The 20,240-nt window shown below is 45.9% G+C and overlaps 2 protein-coding genes across 4 annotated transcripts in view; one reads left to right on the forward strand and one right to left on the reverse strand.

Annotated features, from left to right (window-relative positions):
- Positions 1-20,240, reverse strand: part of LOC111075331 (potassium voltage-gated channel protein Shaw) — a 114,018-nt gene that overhangs the window by 80,031 nt on the left and 13,747 nt on the right. For all 3 annotated transcript variants that reach the window (XR_005967582.1, XM_041592416.1, XM_022368536.2), the window contains 6 exons: positions 5,069-5,218; positions 1,588-1,720; positions 1,335-1,514; positions 743-1,267; positions 368-664; positions 35-244 (listed from right to left, as the gene is read on the reverse strand). Coding sequence is in view for 2 of the 3 variants with exons in the window: in XM_041592416.1 (XP_041448350.1) it covers positions 35-244; positions 368-664; positions 743-1,267; positions 1,335-1,514; positions 1,588-1,720; positions 5,069-5,218 (1,495 nt within the window). In the remaining variant the exon portion in view is untranslated. The remainder of the gene's footprint in view (positions 1-34; positions 245-367; positions 665-742; positions 1,268-1,334; positions 1,515-1,587; positions 1,721-5,068; positions 5,219-20,240) is intronic.
- LOC111075334 (aldehyde dehydrogenase, mitochondrial) lies at positions 8,034-12,291 on the forward strand. The gene is made up of 4 exons (XM_022368539.2): positions 8,034-8,247; positions 10,468-10,616; positions 10,690-10,786; positions 10,851-12,291. The coding sequence occupies exons 1-4, from the start codon at positions 8,122-8,124 to the stop codon at positions 12,042-12,044; spliced, it is 1,566 nt and encodes a 521-aa protein (XP_022224231.2). The 5' UTR covers positions 8,034-8,121; the 3' UTR covers positions 12,045-12,291.

Genomic DNA, 20,240 nt, shown 5'->3' on the forward strand with positions numbered 1-20,240 from the left:
AAGGGAGGAGACGTCCTGCGTCCTGCACACTCACCTGTGTGTGGGAATAGAACATGGAGAAGTTGCTAACGATAACAGGTACGGGCAGGGCGATGGTCAGGACACCAGCGAGGGCGCACAGGGCGCCCACAAACATTCCCGGATAGGTTTTGGGCGCCACATCGCCATAGCCGACGGTGGTCATGGTCACAATCGCCCACCACAGGCCCAATGGGATGCTCTTGAACTGGTTGTCCGGGTTGTCCTGTCGGAGTGAAGAGAGGGGGGGGTGAGTAACAAAAGCCATCAGCAGATAGGAATACTCTCAAAGGAGTCACCTGGCACCTGGCAACTGGCAACTGGCAACTGCCACCTGCCACTCACTCACCTGCAGCTTCTCGGCATAGTACGCGAGACTGGCAAAGAACACGATGCCCAGGACGAGGAAGAAGACGAGCAGCGTTAGCTCCTTGGCGGAGGCCTTGAACGTGTGGATGAGAATGCGCAATCCGGGCGAGTGGCGCGTCAGTTTGAACAATCGCATTATCCGCACGATGGAGAAGGCCTCCAGGAGGCCCGTGTACTCGCCCATGCGCTGCATCACGTCCGTGTAGAAACTCAGCGTGGCCGTAAAGTCAATGATGTTCACTGGCGATTTGATGAACTGCCACAGATTCGGCGACACCTACGGGAGCAAGTGGGGGAGTTGCAGTGGGGTATACCGAGTAGGGCAGGCAGTAAGGAAGGCCCTCGAAACACTTACAATCAATCGAATGAGCACCTCAATGAAGAACCACACATTGCACACCAATTCCACGTAGAAGAAGGCCTCATGGGGCTGGCCGTAGGTCTCGACCCAACCGTGCTGCCTTCGGCCATTGTTGCCCAGCAGCTGATCCCCGATAAACTCATTTATGGCACTCCCGTTGAGGTCTCGTTTCAGGCGCTGCCGCTGGCCGCCCTTGATGCTGGCTATGGGCGTGGCCTGGGCGGCCGTGAAGTTGCCGCTGCTGTAGCTGGTGTAGTTCGTGACACGAAAGGTGGGCCCAATGCTGCCGCTGGGCGGCGTAATGCTATGCTGATGATACTGATGCGTCGTCTGTGGCGGCGGTTCGCCCAGTGGGTCATGGCCATGCGGATGGGTGCCGCCGCCACCAGGGCCACCACCAGGACCACCACTGTGTCCATTGTGAGTGACGGGCAGATCGACACGGAAGCCGGGATGGGTCTTCAGACAGAATGATATCACAGAAACAAATATAAAGAAAACCGACATGCCAGCAACGATCTAAAGGAGAGAAAACAGATCTTAAGTATTTGCTTAAGATGGTAAGCTTTGTGGGGGGGGGTCCTACCTTCGCCCCTGTGGAACTTGAGGGCTCATCGAACATGGCCCAGATCTTGGGTTTCAGCCGTTGCCAGCAGTTAAGCTCGCCGTTGCTCAATGCCTCCTCAAAGCCAAATAGACGGGCTATCTGCTCCTCCGTGGGCTTTTCATTTTCAATATCTAGCTTATCTAATATGGCTAAGGTGTTCTATAGAGGGGGGGGGGGGGATGAGAGGCATATTATTTATATATTTTATTCCCTGTGCATCTGTGTCACTCACTTGCGTATCGCGATGTATGCTGTAGGTGGACCAGCAGCAGGGCTCTACCTGATTCGAGTCGAGGCCCCAAAACTCCAGCTCCTCCTCGAATAAAGGGCCACACACATCGGTTGGATAGTGCAGCTTTCCAGTTCTATTAGGCAGAGATAACAACAGATAATAAGAGTTAATTAAACCTTAATTGAGTATAGATTTTGTCTGCCTTTATGTACCAAAGTCTGATGAAATCTTCGGCCAATTTCTTGGCCTCAAATTGGCCCATCTGTAGCAGGAGATTGTTCGGTCTGCCGTTTGTGCGAGTATCAAGCAATTAATGCAACTCCCCCTGCAGTGTCCAAGAACAAATTCCTGGACTTTAACCTGCATTCCGTTTAAGCCACATCAGTCCGTTGAACAGTCTCCTTTCTCCGTATTATTATGACCAAAATGGCACGTCTGACATTGTGGCTACAAATTGCGGAGAAGTGCAGGACCATTCGTATCCATTGCATATATGCATGGCAGGTAAATGTGTGGATACTCGACATTCAGCTGCAGGAGGGGGAGGGGTAGGGGGAGGGGAGGACTACCCCATTGTCCCCTTTCTACCCGGCAGCCCCGTGGCATATTCATAATGCTGCTGCTGCTGCTGGTGCTGCCTTGGCCGTTGTTCCATTCGTGTGGCCATCGTGTGGCACAGCTCATGGCCCTTGTCTCCGGCTCCCCCTCCTCGTGCCCCTCCTGCATGTGCAACAATTTGTGCACCCTTTCAAATGGGCACAATCCCTTCCACTACATCACATCCCTTGCAGGAAAACAAAGGGCATCCACCGCTTCGGCGACGTGACCCTTTCCTTTCTTCTGGCCGCTGTGTGTGCAAATTGCAGTAAATGGCTGCCGCAAAAAGAGAGGGGGGAGTGCGGATGGACCTCGGTCCTTGTCTGCAGTTGTTGGCCAACTTGTAATGCCATATCAGCTGCTGGACAGCCATGAGAGCTGGCACGGTGGGCGTGGCGGCAAGTCCTTGTCTTGTTTTATTTTTGGATGATATCTCTACTCCCTGCCCCACACACACACACACACACACACACACACAGACACATGTGCAGCACGTGTGCATATCCTGAATGTCCCTTCTTTTACATTCGGTTTTTTGTGTGCAACTTTTTCGCTTTCGTGTTGGTTGGCAGCGCTTTTGTGCGCTTGTTAAAAATCATTTCGTTACACGGGGAATGCCTTGGACAAAAAAATATTACACAGACAAAAAAAAACCCAAGAAAAACTCGCGCACTATCTGCACGCCCCCCACCACCACCCCCGCTATCCAGTGGGGGAGTGGTGACTGCCTGCGGACTTGCAAATTGCGGATTCCATGATGGGAACCGAACCTGATCCTCCTGTTCGAGGTTCTGCCTCTCCACCCAGCGACTTTGACATTTTGACACGACCGCTGGAAAATTTGCACGGTCATTTTAATGGCAGGAAAATGTATCTATTAAATACCCTGCCAAAGGTGGCAAGGGATTGTGGAAAGAGCAGGGAATGATAGTGGCTCGGAATGAGTTTGTTGGAAGTGAAAATGGAATCACTTTACACTTCATAAAAATGTTCAAAGCACTTCAAATATATCCAGCGTTCAGCATTCAGCATTCATGCATGCTCCTATTCCGTACAGAGTATCGCTTAGTCGCAGCTTTTATCTTTACCTTTATCTGCCAGCATTCTGTACTTTTTAATCTCTCGAAGTGCGCTGCAGTCATTGTCAGGGGCTTTCTGCCATAATTCTCTTGCGCGCTGTCTCCCGCGGATCGGTAATTGGTTTCCGCCATAAAAACCACTCAACAATTCCCGCCTGCCACCCACCTTTACAACATTTTCGCTGTCCCCCAAAAACTAACAATTTTGGTCAGGTTTTCGCTGCTGGCCTTTGTCCCTTCATTTCATCAAGTGTCCATGCAAAATATAGCCCATACGCAGCGGTTGCCAGCGATGCAACCAATATATAATCAATATTTATAGCTGACCTGCCGAGTGGCCCACATGCACCACCAGCCACCACCGATCAGCCGCTTAACTGTGCATAAACAATGACCCATCGATTGGGTCTCCACGCGACCCTTGCGACTTTTGCTTTAATTTCGTGTGCAAGAATGGTGGGAAAACAATGGACAATGGCTGACGCCCAAAGGACAAGCTGGAGGTCTGTGCTGCAGTGCCAAGCTGCGAAAAGTCATTATTTGCAGTGTAAATTGTGCTGATTACGGAGCTTACAATAAGAAAAGCAACAGCTTTTAATGGACTGAAAGCAGAGCTCTGGGTGGAGTTTACATTTTACTTTACTTTTGTATCTGTTTCCTCCACAGAACCACAGAACCTCTCCTTCAATAAATATCCCTAAAATATATTTTACTTAAAATTCCCTCAATATTCCCTCATTTCCCCTAATCATCACCACCAGCATCCAATCGATAAGAAATCGATAAAGAAACGCAAATTATCGCACGTTTCTGCCGTCTAATTTGTGCTGCACCGTCAATTCCATTCCACTCAGCTTTTATCAATATGAATGTGAAATCCTCCTCTGGCACAGAGAAATTGTGTGTGGCTTTTGGTGCGTGCATAATTTGATTATACAAACCCCCAGCCCCTCCCCAGCATAATGGTGATACGAAGGGGCATTCTTGCACCCTCGAGGACTCAGTTTCATATCCAATCAACCCTGGATGCTGCACCGTTTTTTTTTCTCTCCTGTTTGCCCTCTTTTGACACCATTTTCCGTGGAGTTTGGCGGGGCTGTGTGTGGGGGGGTGCCTGGTTAATTGAGTTGGAAAACTGTTTGGCCAAAGACCCGTGAGCTATGGGGTGGGGGGATGGTTGGTGTGGGTGTAGCTGTCCAATCAATGAAGATGTAACCATGGGATGCTGCTGACAGCGCTGTACCTTCATTTGCAGCATCACCCAGCAACCAGCAGCCAGGAGGTGTGTGCGCTGGCAGGGCGCTGAAGATGGCCAAAACAAAGTTTCATTAATTTTAAACAACTTAAGTCATTGCGGGAGCGAAGAGAAGCGCAGCGCAGCGCAGCCAGGCCCCAAAGATAAATGAGCCCGCTAATGACCCGCAAAGGAAAAATGTTGTATCAACTTTTGCAGCACCAAAAAGTTGCGAGATTAATGTTGAGTCCTGCTGTGGGAAGGGGGGTTTTGTTTTTGCAGCAATTAAAATATTACTTTGTTTATTCATCGGGGGAAATTGGCCCAGCCCGGCCCGGCTCCAATGTGATGTGTTTGTTGAGTGCCATTAATCAGCAGAGGAATCATTGCAGTTAAAGGCAAACAGAAATTGAAATGCCAAACATCCTTCCAGCTTAAATGCTGTAATTACCATTCAGGGGATAACTTTCTCCTCGGCTATTCCCGCCCTCATTTCAGAGTCCTTGCACGTTTAAGCAGCTTTCGCCGACAGCAACTTAATTAGGATTTCCCCCCTCTCGGATGGACTCACCTGTAATAGTTGAGGATTTGGGTGAACACACCGGGATGGCGATCGAAGAAGTATTCATTGAGCACCGGATCGTAGTTGGCCAGCGCTTCGGTCAGTCGGGAGAGGCGTGTTGCGGGGATTTTCTTGAGCGTTGCCTTGTAGGTTTCATATCTGCAAAAGAAGCAAGGAAAGAGAATATAAATTATGTGCGGCATGGCAGGGCATTTGCATGGGAACTACTAATACGCAATGCGCATACGCCATGTGGGCCAGGGCCGGAGCCACCTAATAACTTAACAAATTACTTAAGCCATAACTCCTGACCCTCATTCTTGCCACGGCAAACCCAATTCTGTTTGCCTCCGACTCTGAAAGAGAGCCATAAAAAAGGGAGTAGCGTGGGCATTGAGAGCACTGCAAAGGGTCAAGCAGCAAGTGTAAGCAAAAACCCCCCAGCCATAAGCCATTTGCATACATTTCACTTCAGTTTTTGCCCATCTCCTGGTTGGCCCTTTTTTTTCCTGGAATTTCCTCTGGTTTTTCATTCGTTTTTTGTTGGTTTTCGCTTTTTGTGTTCTGCGCCAAAAGTGGGGCTAGAGTTTCCTCCTTTGTTTGATGTAACCTTTGACAGGCAGATGATTACCGCACAAAATTGATGGATTTTCAACTTATTCTTTGTGGAATTTGTTGATCTTTCGCCTAAGCAAACGAAAGTCAATCTACAACTTTTACTCGTGGCAGGGGGTTGGGTGTTTTTTAATGGCCTCAAATATGGTAATAATGCCATGTGGGAACGAACATGTGGCTGGCATATTAAAATGGTATTATTTAACAGCCAGCAACCCCTGTTCGATTGCAATTAAATATTTGTTAAGTATTTCAATTAATATGAAAAGGAATAAATCAAAGGCATCTTTTTCGGAAGTGCATTTCAAATATTTCAAATCTATTTTGCAGCAAAGTTCCATCATCATTAACATTCCTTTGAGGCCAGCGAAAGCATTCCATTCCACTCCAATGGAAATAATGTTTGTAAATTATTTCAAATTATTCGCGCGCCCTTTGAGAGCATCAATGAAACAGCAGGGGAGCTACCGAATGGCAAGAAGTATCGGTGTTAATTATATTCCCACCTCGATTACGCACCTGCAACAAACTAACACACACAGACACACACACACATATCAACCAGCCGCATGAAAAGCAAACTTAATTTACGTAATCATCCATAAAATTATACGAGTACTCGCACTCGCACTCGCATGTGGAAGGAAGGAAGGACAACAACGTCAACGTCAACAGTCAACGACTCCCAACAGGCGTAATTAAATTCAATTGAAAGTCATTTCCAACAATTTGTTGTAAATTTCATTCTGCACATTTATAACCCACACACACACACACACACATTGGGGAGGTGGGGGTTGGGGTGGCTTCGAAGAGGGTCCTGCAATCACTGACATTTAAGTGCGTGTCCTGCAGAGACCAGAGCTGGGTCCTGCTGCTGCTGCTGAGTTGTCCATATTGAATGTGATTTTTATGCCAAACTGTTTGTTCTCTCTCGTCGGTTATTAAATATTTCATTCCGCTGAGGACAGCAGCATCAGGAGCATCAGCAGCAGCAGCAGCAGCCACATACCCATCCCATGGTCATCCGCAGCAGAATCATCAATAACAGGGACCGACGCATAACAATAGCCATTAAAGTTTATTTCGGCTGTTTGACGATGGTAATTGGCCCCGACTCGAACGCAAACGCAGACCCATACGCAATGTTTACTCAACTCCGATTCCAAATTGCATAGCATTTTCATGCATCGAATTAGTTTTTCCAGTCAGTGATTGGATTTTCTGTGTGTTTTGTTCTGCTGCTGATTTTGATGCTGGCAAGCGTTGATTCACTTGACAGCTGCGCTGAGCTTTCAATTTACGAGTGGGAATAATACATTTACGAGTACGAATACGAGAACGAAAACCACCAAGCATTCGACAAATTGTCCTAAATCTCTTTTAATGAATTATGGACAAACAAAATCCATTTGGGGGCCATCAATTTCGAGGGTTTTATGTATTTTCGCTTGACAGCCGAAAAGTAGGCAAAGGGCAATTAATATTTTGAGTGGAAGTGGAAAAATATCACAATAAAGAGTGGTGGAATATTATAGAGAGTGAGATTGCCAAGAATATTGATTGATCGACACAAATAAATGCTGATAAGTTTTTTTACACAACGAGTATATTTTATTTGCTTGGGTTTGAATTTAATTTCCTGATATTATGAAATTCTTCAGATTTCATCTCTTATCTGAATAAACTCGCAATTCATCTTGGAAATATATTCCACAAGTTTCTTTTTCTGCATAAATCATATGCTAATTTATTTCTGTTTTTACTTGCCAGCGATAATCTGTCACTGTACCAAAAAAAATAATAAACAATATTATAACGAGTACAGGGAAAACTGTCTGGAGTGCACACCCACTTCTTCTGTTATTGTTGTGCGCTCGCAGATCTTTCACTGTATTCCCGCTTTTGCATACGAATTTCGGATCCACATGCAAAGGCAATTTATTTAATGGATTTTTGTTCATACTTTTATTTATAAGTTTTGTTATTGTATTCCCATTCTAGGGTCGGCACTTGAGAGTGCTTTTCATTCTCTTCCCCACTCAAGAAATACTTGCGCTGCTCTCTTCTATCCCACTATCTTGTTATGTCTAGCTATCGCACTCTCGCCAGCATTCGTCATTATCAGTAGGGTCTAGGGATGTGGGTCTCAAAGGCTCGAAAAGAAACTTTATAAAAACTCGTGAACACTAACTATCTCCCCCATGGCATATTTGTATATTATATTGTTGATTTATATTTTTTAAATTTATTTTTTTTTTGTGATTTTTGTAACCGTGAGGCTGCCACGTGTCACGCACTCATCTCTGCGGCGACACTTGAATTATTTCCTCGTAGGTTTCGCGAGAGGCAGCGTTCAGGCAGCTTTACAGTTGCCCGTGGACGGCCGTGCCTTCAACTAGTTTTCGCTCCTGCTCCGCTTCCGTGAAAAGAAAAATAAATACACAATGCAGCGCGTTCTGAAGACCGGTGGCGCCCTGTTGCGTTCACAGAACAAGAACTTTGCCGCAGCTGTGGCCCACTACTCTGCTCTGCCCCAGCCCCAGACCACCCCGGAGGTGCTCTACACCGGAGTAAGTGCGCAAATGAATAATAACTAATAATACAAGAAAGTGAAAACGCGCTTATCGCGAATAAGAACCAATAAAGACTGCAAAACGCGTGCCAACATGTTTTTGACTTGACCTTGAGTCTTCGGACTGCAGCTGAAATCGCTCTGCGTGCTCTGCTCTCTGCTCTCCGACTCTGGGTTTTCGTTTTCTACTCATTTCTAATGCGCTATAAACGCAAAATCAGGTTTTAAAGTTTTCATGTTTTGGTTTTTGCTTCCTTTTGTGGCTACCCAATAAAAAAATAAAAAAAAATTTGCAAATAAACAGGGCTCCAACCCGCACAACATTCAGTTCACGTACACACCATATATAAATGCTTATCAATGGGGTAGCTGTAGGGGATTAAGACAACAAAGCGGCCGGAACGTACGACCGGCATAAAATAGACAAAAGAGAATGCAAAAGCAAAAAACAGTCGCCGGCTGTAGTTGTTGTTGTTGTTGGCACTAGGTACAGCTGCTGCTACTCTCTCTCTCTCTCTCTCTGCTGCTGTTGCTCTCTGAAATTGTTGGGTATTAAAGGGGTATCACTATTATAGAATGCTTGAAACGCACGTAAGAATTATAATAGCTTGTGCGCATAATTGGTTCCTTGTTGTAGATAATTATCATATGTAGTTTTCCACGTGTTGTCCAAAGCTTTGCCAAACTTAATCGGAATCGAATGACATCATATATCTAATTTGCCAGGGTATCAAAGCTTCGACGCATGCTGCGGTTCATATGTGCTGCTTGCCTGCTGCTGCTGCTGTTATTTTCCATTTCTTAGTTATGTCACAGCGTCGCTGAATTGCCAAATGTTCTCTCAATATCGCTCTGCTCCTTCTTCTCTCTCTGTCGCGCTACATGTTTTGCGGTTTCTTTCCGCATTTACTGTTTGTATGCTTATGCCGCGAGGGAATTTTGCATAAATTCTACGATTTTACAAGTTTGCTCGTGTTTTTTGTGCCTTGCGCGACAATTAGAGCCCCGGCGTTCGTTAGATTTAATTGGAATCAGTGTGGGTTGGAGAGGGGGGTATGGTGTGTGGTGATGAGTATTCCCATTTAGATATGGCAGGGCATTTGCAATAATGCCAGCATATGGGAGTGTAAGCGCCATAAGTAGAGCGGGAATGGGGGGAACTTTGTCTGAATATTGATTGGGAAATTATTATTTTCGTCGAACGAAAGAGAGAGAGAGAGGAGAGGAAAGAGAAAGGATCAGCTGTTCATGTTCCGCCTATCGATGGAATTTTTATTCGCAGAATGATGACCAGATTATTAACTGTGGAAAGAGCAACTTTATTTTCATTGACAGGAAATTTCCTCAAATTATTAATAGATTTGTTAGGAATATGAAGAGTAAACATTTTGTGGAACGAAAGTCGATTTAGATCGAAAATTGAGCAGTGGGCTGTTCTACTAAGGCCTATCAGCTAACAAACCTCTCAAATATCAGTCTGTTTGGCAACAAAAAAAAAACACTCGATGTCTCAACATATGTACTTAATGCTTTCTTATCGGTTGATTCACTCTCTGTTTATGGGTTTTATGCCATGCCTTATCACAAAAAAAAACTCTAAAGACTGCCACTAGCTCGAGAAGGCAAGTCTAAAGCTTTGCAGATAACATAATTTTTAATTTAAAACAAAAGCAGGCCCCTAAACTAGTTCTCGATCGTCTAGCCAAGCCCAGACAGGCATACATACATATACATATGTAAATATACATACGTAGCTCTACACGTGTATGTTTTGCAAATCATTTCCAACTTTTGTGGTCTGATGGAAAGTTTTATATAGTCGAACGCGTGAGACTACAGATAGATTCGATTGTAAAATTAAAAAAATAATAATAAAAGGTACTACATCTTGGGGAGATGGCGTGCGAGGTAGATAGGGCGTCATTTCATTTCAATTCTAATCAGTTAACCGGTAAACGTTTCTGATTACACAAAAATAGGGGCAGGAGGGGGGCATTATCGCTGTTGGTAGCCCACATGCTTACTGAACGTTCAGATGATTATTCAATGGGGTTGGGGCTCAGCAGCAGTCCGAGGGCTCATCAAATTGAGGTGCGGCATTCATTGAAACTTTGTACGAAATATGAACAGAAAATGCAATATGCCGGATTATGGAAATGATATGATAGGAAATAAATAAATGCACCTGCTGTATTCTAACGATTATCTCCCTTTACAGCTGTTCATCAACAATGAGTGGCACAAGAGCAAATCGGGCAAAACATTTGAGACCATTAATCCGACCACAGAGCAGGTCATCGCCGAAATCCAGGGTGGCGATAAGGAGGATATCGATATTGCCGTAAAGGCTGCCCGCTCGGCCTTCAAGTGAGTATTGGAGGAGGATTTCGAACGAATAGATTTATGTGATTTATGATTGTATTTATTTTGTGCATCGCAGGCTGGGTTCCCCATGGCGCCGAATGGATGCTTCGGAGCGCGGTCGTCTGCTCTACCGCTTGGCGGACCTTATGGAGCGGGATCAGGTCTACTTGGCTGTAGGTTTTTAGATTTAACCAAATTCCATTTGCATGATAGTAATCAACTGTCTTCCTTTGGCAGAGTTTGGAGACCCTGGACAATGGCAAACCCTACAGCATGTCCTACAATGTGGATCTGCCCACAGCCATCAAGAATCTGCGCTACTTTGCCGGCTGGGCCGACAAGAACCACGGCAAGACGCTCCCCATGGACGGTGACTTCTTCGCGTACACCCGCCACGAGCCTGTGGGCGTGTGCGGTCAGATCATACCCTGGAACTTCCCCATTCTGATGATGGCCTGGAAACTGGGACCCGCACTGGCCACCGGCAACACCATCATCCTGAAGCCGGCCGAGCAGACCAGTCTGACGGCCCTGTACATTGCCCAGCTGATAAAGGAGGCTGGCTTCCCGGAGGGTGTGGTCAATGTGGTGCCTGGCTTCGGTGGAGCCGGCGCTGCCCTGGCCAATCACGCCGATGTCGATAAGGTGGCCTTCACAGGCTCCACGGATGTGGGCAAGCTCATCCAGCTGGCTTCCGGCAACACGAACCTCAAGCGCGTGACTCTGGAGCTGGGCGGCAAGTCGCCCAACATTATTCTCTCCGACACGGACCTGGACTACGCCGTGGAGACGGCCCACTTCGGTCTGTTCTTCAACATGGGCCAGTGCTGCTGTGCCGGCTCTCGCACCTTTGTGGAGGACAAGATCTACGATGAGTTCGTGGAGCGCAGTGCGGAGCGCGCCAAGAAGAGGACCGTGGGCAATCCCTTCGATCTGAAAACCGAGCAGGGTCCCCAGGTCAACGAGGAGCAGATGGACAAGATTCTCGGCATGATCCAGCAGGGCAAGCAGCAGGGCGCCAAGCTGGTGGCCGGCGGTAGCCGTCCCGATGGCCTTCCCGGCTACTTTGTCCAGCCCACGGTGTTCGCCGATGTCCAGGACAACATGACCATTGCCCGCGAGGAGATCTTCGGCCCCGTGCAGCAGATCATACGCTTCAAGAAGCTCGACGAGGTCATTGAGCGTGCCAACAACTCGGAGTACGGCCTGGCCGCCGCCGTCTTCACCAAGGATCTGGACAAGGCCAACTACATTGTGGGTGGACTGCGTGCCGGCACTGTCTGGGTGAACACCTACAATGCCCTGGCCGCCCAGGCTCCCTTCGGCGGCTACAAGATGTCCGGCCATGGCCGTGAGAACGGCGAGTATGCGCTTTCCAACTACACAGAGGTCAAGAGCGTCATTGTGAAGGTGCCACAGAAGAACTCCTAAGAAGGGAGTCATACTGGACAGGGGTGCATCCCGTTTAGGTGCTCTAAATGCCGATTTCAACCTCTTTGGTTAGCCTTAAGCTCACATTTACTCGATCTACAATTTCTATATTAGACATACGATATGTTTCCGATATGGAATAGATTCGTAGCCAGTCGTCGTTGGCCAGTCTCTGTGTTTATTTTCCATTCGGTTAAATTCTGTTTAAGTGTAAAACTATTTTGAAATACAAAATTTTTAAAGAAAATCAAATCTCTCTTTACACTCTCCTCCGTCCCTCCTTTTGCATACATTTTCTTAGCTTAGCCCATAAGTCTAGTCTCATGTTCACATGCTATGTAATCGAGTGGCTTTTTATGTATGATCCCGTGTACAAGGAGCTTGTATTCCGATAGCTTCTTGGTTGGCATGGTTTATGGCACACTTTGAACCGAATGTCATTATTTTGCTTATCCGCCAACACAACACACAGGAAGTGCAAACAAAAGCCACACTGAGAGAAATATTGATTGCTTAGTTTTGCATACAAGACTGGTGAAGGAAGCTGTAAAAGCACTGAAAAACTAGCAGTAAAATAAGCTTAAATTTATTTGCATTTATTGGCATTTTCCTTCGTTTTGTTTTAGTCATACGTGTAGCTGTGTGTATGTGTGTGTGTGTGTTTTGGGGGATTTGCCAGTACAGACACAGCAGCAGCAGCAGGGACATCCCAGAGACACAGAGAGAGAGAGAGCGGTTGTGTCCATTAGATTGGACAGCAGCTGAGCGTGTCAAGTGCTTTGCGGTTGCTTTTGCTTTGCTTTTGGCTGGCTCGCTGGTTGCTGGTGTACAAGTTTTCCTCTTATTTTCCACTTTGTTTTCCGAAATTGAATAAGCGCATTTGTATGCAATTTATTTAAAATTTGTATTTCAATTTTTACAATGCCAGCAAATTGCTTTTACAACCCACCCTCCCGAGGCATCAGTAAATGCATTACGAAACGCAGAGGCCAAGCGATAGAGTGCAGCAAGAGAGACAGAGTCGGTTGCTTGATTTATTTATGGGCTTAGAGGGAAAAGTCCTGCAAAAAGTTTACATATTTAAGTGACAACCGGTGTGTGCAGCTCTCTCCATAGAGGACACACACACACACACACACTCGTACACTCTTAATTAATTGTGTATGATTTATGAATGTATTCATGAACATTTTTGCGCCATCCCCAAAATTCTTGGTAATTCTTTTTAAATGGTTTCCACGGACACGCTCATTTTTTATGCCATTTGAATATATTTCACACTTAATTCGATTTTTGCTACGTTGTCTGTCCCCCGCACCCCAAGCGAATCAAAGTGGAAAAATTGTATAAGCCCCACACGGCGTATACGCAATTATTGTATTCCTGCTTCTGAATTTTTCTCTTCTCTCTTTGCTGCTGGTTTTGTTTTTTTTTTTTTTTGGTAGGAGGGTATAAAGTTATTTTAAATTGATTTTCGCTTGGTATCCAGCCAGCATTTCATACATATTCAAATATGGAAAAACTAGCAAAGCAAAGCACCGAAAAAAAAGCGACTGGGGGAATGCCAGAGAGAGATAGAGAGAGAGAAAAACTGTTAAAATTGCAAATGATCCATGGGGCAATTTTAATACGCCCCAAAATGGCAGGTGGCCAAGAAGTGTGTATGTGTATGTGTGTGTGTGTGTGTGGCAAGTGGGTTAAGGGATGAACCAGTAACAGCAGTAGGAGTCGGAGTCGTAGTCGGAGTAGGAGTGGATAGGGGGGGAATGGGAATGATGATTGCCAAAAAGCGCAGCCGTGCGCATTGAGGCGCGTGCACAGGTGCGCTCGAGCGTTGTAGTTTTTAGTTCAGGCTCGAGTGCGGCCCATAATTGAAAATCATTTCCCCAGAGCGTGTGAGAGAGCGACTCGACTCGACTCCTGCCAGTCTTTGCTTTAATTATCCTGCCGCCGACGACCGCAAAAAAAAAAAAAAACTATAATTCAGAATTTGCACTTCATTCGCAAAGGCAGCAATGGGCCAATGGGCGTCCGTCCCAATTTGCCGCAATATACTCCTTGCTTGCCCGCACAGCATGGTGCACGGCCACTGGCACTGGCACGACAGTGGCCAAGTGCTCGGCAATTCGACTTTATCGCAGTGTGCACACTCGATTACATTGTTATGAGAGGCAGAATGGCATAGAGATTGGAGAATGGGAGATGGGAGGCCCAGGCCTGAAGAGGCAGCGCCAAATGGCTAGAAAAGTAACGAAACGAAAGCCATTGGGACACGGACAAGGACCAGGCAACCCATCAGCAGCAGTCCCATGCCAACACTTTGATCATTAGCCGGAAAATGGCCACGGACACGGCGCAGATAAGCCAAAAGGACAAATAAAGAAAAAATACCAGAGAAAATATAAAAAAAAAAAAACAAAAACAAAGCGGGAAAATATCAGAAAAACTGGAAAAAAATGCACTAAAAATCTAGAAAGAAAAAAAGCACATGGAAAAACGTTCAAGGCAGGAGCAGTAGTGTAAACAAAAGGGCTTAGGGGACAGAGCAAGAAGAGGGTGTAAAAGGAAAATTAGGGACGGGCCTGTCAGGGATTAGCAGTGTAAAAGCAGATCAAGACATTTTCCCCTGCCGCATCCCAAAGGCAAAAGCAAAAGCAGCTTAAATCCAGCCCCAAACACATACAAACCCCAAAAGTAGGCAGCACAAATTTTCAACACAAAATTGTTCACGCGTTTAAAATCGCGCCAAATCGCATGAAAAAACGCACCAAAACCGCTAAGCATCCTAAAGTGAAAAATTGAATTCAGATAAACGCGCCACGCACACACACACACACACACACACACACATAGAGATGCACACAATTGCAGCACACTTAACCCAATAAACTGCCTATAAAAGGCGTCTGTTGGATGTGTCAGCACTAAGCCTGCCCCTGCCTCCTCTTTCAGCCTGCTCTCTTTTCATGGCCTGTGTGCCAGAGCTCTCTCGCCTTTCGCCTTTCGCTTTTCCGCTTTCCCTATTACCTAAGTTAAGCAGGCTAAATGCTTTTACAGACACATTGCCATTTTATGGCTGTAATGCGATTTAGGCACAGTGGGATGGAAGAGCTCCAAACAGGCTTGGAAAAATAGGAGGAAAATGTGAAAAATATGTAGAGAATAGAAGAAAGAAAGTACAATAAATATATCGATAGGTATTTCGATAATTATCGCTTAAAATGTACTTTAAATCGGTTTACCGGAAATTTTCTACATTTTTGGAACTTCAATTATAAATAAAAAAGGGAAAGAGGGAAAAACAGGCTCGAAAAAGGGGGGAAGTGTATGTTCATGCTCCACCGGAACCTAGTTAGAAATTTCTCATCCTGTGGATTCATCCACAACGCAGGCAGTCGCTATCGATTTTCACGCCACATTCACGCTAATCGCATGAAAATGCGCCAAACTGCTGTTGCAGTCAATAAGGTAGAAAAATGTGGTAGTGCCACAGCAGCGGCAGCAGCGGCATGCAACATGCAGCAACAACAATAGCAGCAACGGCAATGGTGCAATAGCAGCAACAGGGATAACGATGACGGCTTTTGATGCCACTTCAAATGGAAACGTTGCGAGAAGGCATCATCCTCAGGCGGCGGCTCGGATTCAGTTTCAGGCGCTTCTGCCTTTTGTTGCATGCCACATCTAGCTGGCACACGACTCTGCCTCCAGTTACACATGTCGCAAAATGGAAGAGGCAGGCAGAGGCTGGCAGGCAGCACCGCAGCATCCCTCCCCCGCGTGTTTTTTTGTGTGCCGCGTGAGAGTCCGGAAATGTGCATAAAGTGGAAGTGTATTGCGCATTGGCGTGAGAAAAGCCATTGATGGGTGCCCCTGCCCCTACCACTGCCTCACTAGTGCTGCTGCTGCTACTGCTGGCGGGCAATGCCTGAGGCGCCACAAAAGCCAGACGGAGACTAGGAGCAGGCACTGGCACTGCATCATGGCCCATCAACATCGCCATAGCCATAGCCATAGCCATGGCTCTTGGCTATTAACTTGCTCAAATATTTGCTTAGGCAGCCGCGCTGCTGTTGCCTGCTGCTGCTGCCGCTGCACTAGACGCTAAAAACAGCAAACAAAGCCAACACAAAGCAAACAGCCAGAACACGGAATCTAACACACACACACACACCCCAAAAAAAGAGGCCAAAATGAGCGATAGCCTGGTGCATGGAGTGCGGCAAAAGATGTCGTCCTTTGGCAGGGCAGGATGCTGGAAACATGCACAAGTATGGCTGCTTAAAAGCAGCAACAACCGCCCTTGTCGTTGCAGCCCATAAAAAGGCTTTTGGGCCACAACCATCCACTGGGGAGTGAAACATTAAAGCCATAATCATCGAATCATTTAGAGCCAAGGGACCCACGAGCATTTGATATTATTTGACGGCAAAACAAGGTTTATCTGCTGTGGTTTTTCAATGCTTGAATGGTTTTGATAAATGGTTCTGCCCTGTTGCCTAAACCTAAAAAAAAAAGCAAAGAACTCGGTTTTTTTTGGTGTTTTTCTAGGCAGAAATAGATCAGACTTGAAGCTTAAATCTCTTGCGCCCAAAACAGCATTTCCAGTCTGCCCCTAACACCACCCCCCACACGATTCTCCCAAGCTTGGAGCTCCGCAAAAGCCACCTTCAAAGGCATATTTTTCAGCCGAAACAAATTGAGCCATAACTCCTGATTCCCGGAAAAGGGCTTCTAGGATTAAACAGCATGGAAATGTAGCTAAGGACAGGTCTGCCGCTGGAGTGGATACCCCCTGGGAGTCCTTTTTCGTGGATGGCGGCAAGATGCCAGAACCCTTTTTAATTAACTCGCACAAACGCGCGAACAAAACGCGCTCGCGACTCACAAAGTAACAACAGCAAACAGGCGGCCCAAAGCGCGTTCTGTAAGCCAGTTTTATGTTGGCTTTGAAGGCAACGGCCCAAGCCCAGGCCCAGGCCCAGGCACTGGGAAGAGCAGCCAGCAAAAGGAAGAGCATGGCGGCCCTTTCCTGTCCAGATATCCTGTCCTTCCCGTTATACATTTGTTCTGGCTTTAACCCCACTGCCATCTTCCAGCGTCAGGCATCCATGAGTTTGTTATTTGTTCGCCTCCAACGATGCCCATCCCCATGGCGAATCTTCGCTTCAGCTTTACAAATTGTATTTCAACGGTTTCGCGCTTCATTAAAATTGCTGTTAAAATAACACACGCAACAACGAATGTACAGTGAGTGGAGCGGGCAAAGGAGAGAGCTTGGGGCAGGCACTGTGCAGGGAAGTGGAATGGGAAACCCTTGCACGAGGACGCATAGAAATAGCTACAGATATGCTCATACATCAGCACTGAGAAAAAAGGAAGAAGGCAACCAAAAAATAAATAAAGAAAACATTGAATAATCGCGAAATATCTCGACTGATTAGCGCAAAGAAAGGCGCTCTAAAAATATAGTAAAAATTTACTAACAAAATTAAAAGTGCTAAAATAAAAATCGTAAATAATATTCTATGTAACTGTGGGAAATCTCCATGTTTAAATGTGTCAAAAATAGCCCGAGGGAGGCATATCACTAAATACGATTGAAAATCATCTAAGCCCCGTTTTTCTGTCAGTGCATGTGTTTGTGTGGCAGCCTGACAAGGCTTTACAATATGATTTTGTGGTTCTGTTCATTTTTTGTGCCTATGCCGCAGCTTGTTGTTTTCGTCCAAGCTAAAAAAAAAAAAACAAAAATTGCTCCACGCATATAAACACAACATTCAACGTGCACCGACACGCACACGCACACAGAGCAGAGGCGCTTGCGAACAAAAAAAAACAGAAAAAAAAACATAACCAAACAGAAGGTTAATTTAACCCTGGAATGTGGCATGGGCAGGAGTCTTTCACAAGCGCACTCTCTCGCTCGCTCTCGGGGAAGTTTTGCTGCTGTTTTGCTGGCAGAGTTTGAAGAGTTTACTTAACAGAAATTTATACACTGCTTGTGCACAACTTTTTGGGATAGTTAAAACTTAAAAGTATGTTTGTATTTCAATTAAGAGGCAAAGTTTGTGTTTGCCCAAAGAAAATACAAATAGAATTGAATCAAATATTTGTGTGGCATATTTTTGGGGTTTTGAATATTTTTCCAGGCTGAGCAATGTAATCGGTGTATTAAATATTCGCCAATTGGAAAATACAGTTTTAGGTGGCGCTAACACCCATTTTGATCGGTCCACAATCAAAAAGAATCCTCATCAAAAGTTATTAAGTTTTCCATTTACATAAATTATATAAAAAAAAAAGGCACGAACTGTTTGATCATCTCTCACCATCTCTCACCACCATCATTGCCTCTCTCTCTCTCCGCGCATCGAAACTTTAGATCTTCCCGACCTTTCGACGCGTGGGAAGAAACAAGAAAAAGTGTCACCGAAATCTCATCTCACACCTCGACACCCCAAAAGGGCTAAAAACGTGGTGCCAATTTTTTGTTGGTTCGTGGGGCTCTGCTGCTCCCCAGATCTCGTTTCATTTTCACAGTTTATTTATTTTATGGCCCTTTTTTTCTGCTGAAGTTGGCTAAAAAAAAAACAGACAAAAAGAAAAACCAGAAAATGTTTTCCAATTTCGGGGCGCAGACCACAGACGCAGGAGGCTGCGGCCCCCTACCACAGCCCTTTGGCGGATGAACGCCTGACTGAGTGACAACAACGGATGGGGCCACGAGATGGATGGCGGGGCCACAGATGATTGGGCGGAAATGCGGGAAGGCAGCGGAGGAAATTTCGGGTCCAGCCTACGAGTATATTAAAAGCCAAAAAGTTAATGAAGCGTTAGGCGGCGGCAGCGGGGGCATGTGGCATGGAGCATGGGGCACAGAAGCCACAATAAACACAAAACAGCAAAAGAGCAGGAAATTTATTTATTACTTTGCTATTTCCGACCGGCCTCCTCCTCCGTTCCCTATTCCCTTTCCTTCCCTTCCCACCATTTTCATTGTTTTTCGTTTCAGCCGCAGAGAAAAAAGAAACAAATTTCGAGCTGCTGCTTCAAGTTTTCATCGCCAGGACACGCGCACAGCTGTTGATTTTAAATTGTTTGTAGCTTGTACTTCGTGTTGGCTGTGGTTTTGTCAGGTTGCATGCCACACGCTCCCTCTGTGGGCTGCTGCTGCTGCTGCTGCTGCTTTGTGTCCGTTTGGATGTATTTCTGTGTGGCATTGTCCTGGGCACTTGCGTCTAAGCGGCCTGCTTGAGGACGTGCAGCTGGCACGTACATTTTGCATTTTGCATGTGGTTTCACTTTCGCTTTCATTTCCGTATCTCCCTCTCTTTTTCTTTGGCGCAGCAAATGCCGCAGAATGCGTGTCAAAAATCAGGCTTTGACTTTCTTTATGTTTGGGCAATCAAAGAAAATTCAAAACAGATAGAAAATTGTGCTTAAGTCTGAAGAAAAGACGGCACAAATATTAGTTTAGTGCCCCCGCCCTTGAAGATGAAATTGAGCGGAAGGCCACAGCTGCCATGATGCATGGCATGCCAGCCCCTTCCTTGCTCTAATGGTTGATGCTGGTTTTATTTATTGACTGTTAAACTTTTCATTAGCCATTTCGTTTAATTCCCCCGCACACACACACACTCATACACACAATGCCACAAGATTGAAGGGTGCCTGCCCCTGCAACAACAACAAAGGCGTGTGTGGATGCCAGCGGAAATACGCAACATCAACATCAACCTCAACAGCCAACACAAACAAGCAACCAGCGGCAGGCACTAAGGATAATGTACAATATCTGTGTGTGTGTGTGTGTGTGTGTGCCTGCCACAGTGGGAATTTTATTGCCTCTGCTTTCAGTCTGAGTGTGTGTGTGTGTATCTCAAAGATACAATCAGTGCGCAATTGTCTGCGTTGATGAGCTGCTGCTGCCAGTGCCAGTCCCAGCCCCCAACAAATACCCAAAAATCATTTCTGAAAAGAAACGAAAGAGATCTTTTATCACAAAAAATGCCGCGTAATCAGAAATGATAAGCATCGCATCGAAAGACAGAGAGAGAGCGAGCTTTCGCCCACTCAAAGATGGTCTGTGTATATATTCATTATTTCCATTATGATTCAAGCAAATGAAAAGGCAACTCATGATTGGTACTTTTTTTTAATAAATTTCAAGGCAATGACTAAACGAAATTAGGA

Source organism: Drosophila obscura, unplaced genomic scaffold, assembly GCF_018151105.1.
Source record: "Drosophila obscura isolate BZ-5 IFL unplaced genomic scaffold, ASM1815110v1 contig_179, whole genome shotgun sequence".
Lineage (NCBI taxonomy): Eukaryota > Metazoa > Arthropoda > Insecta > Diptera > Drosophilidae > Drosophila > Drosophila obscura.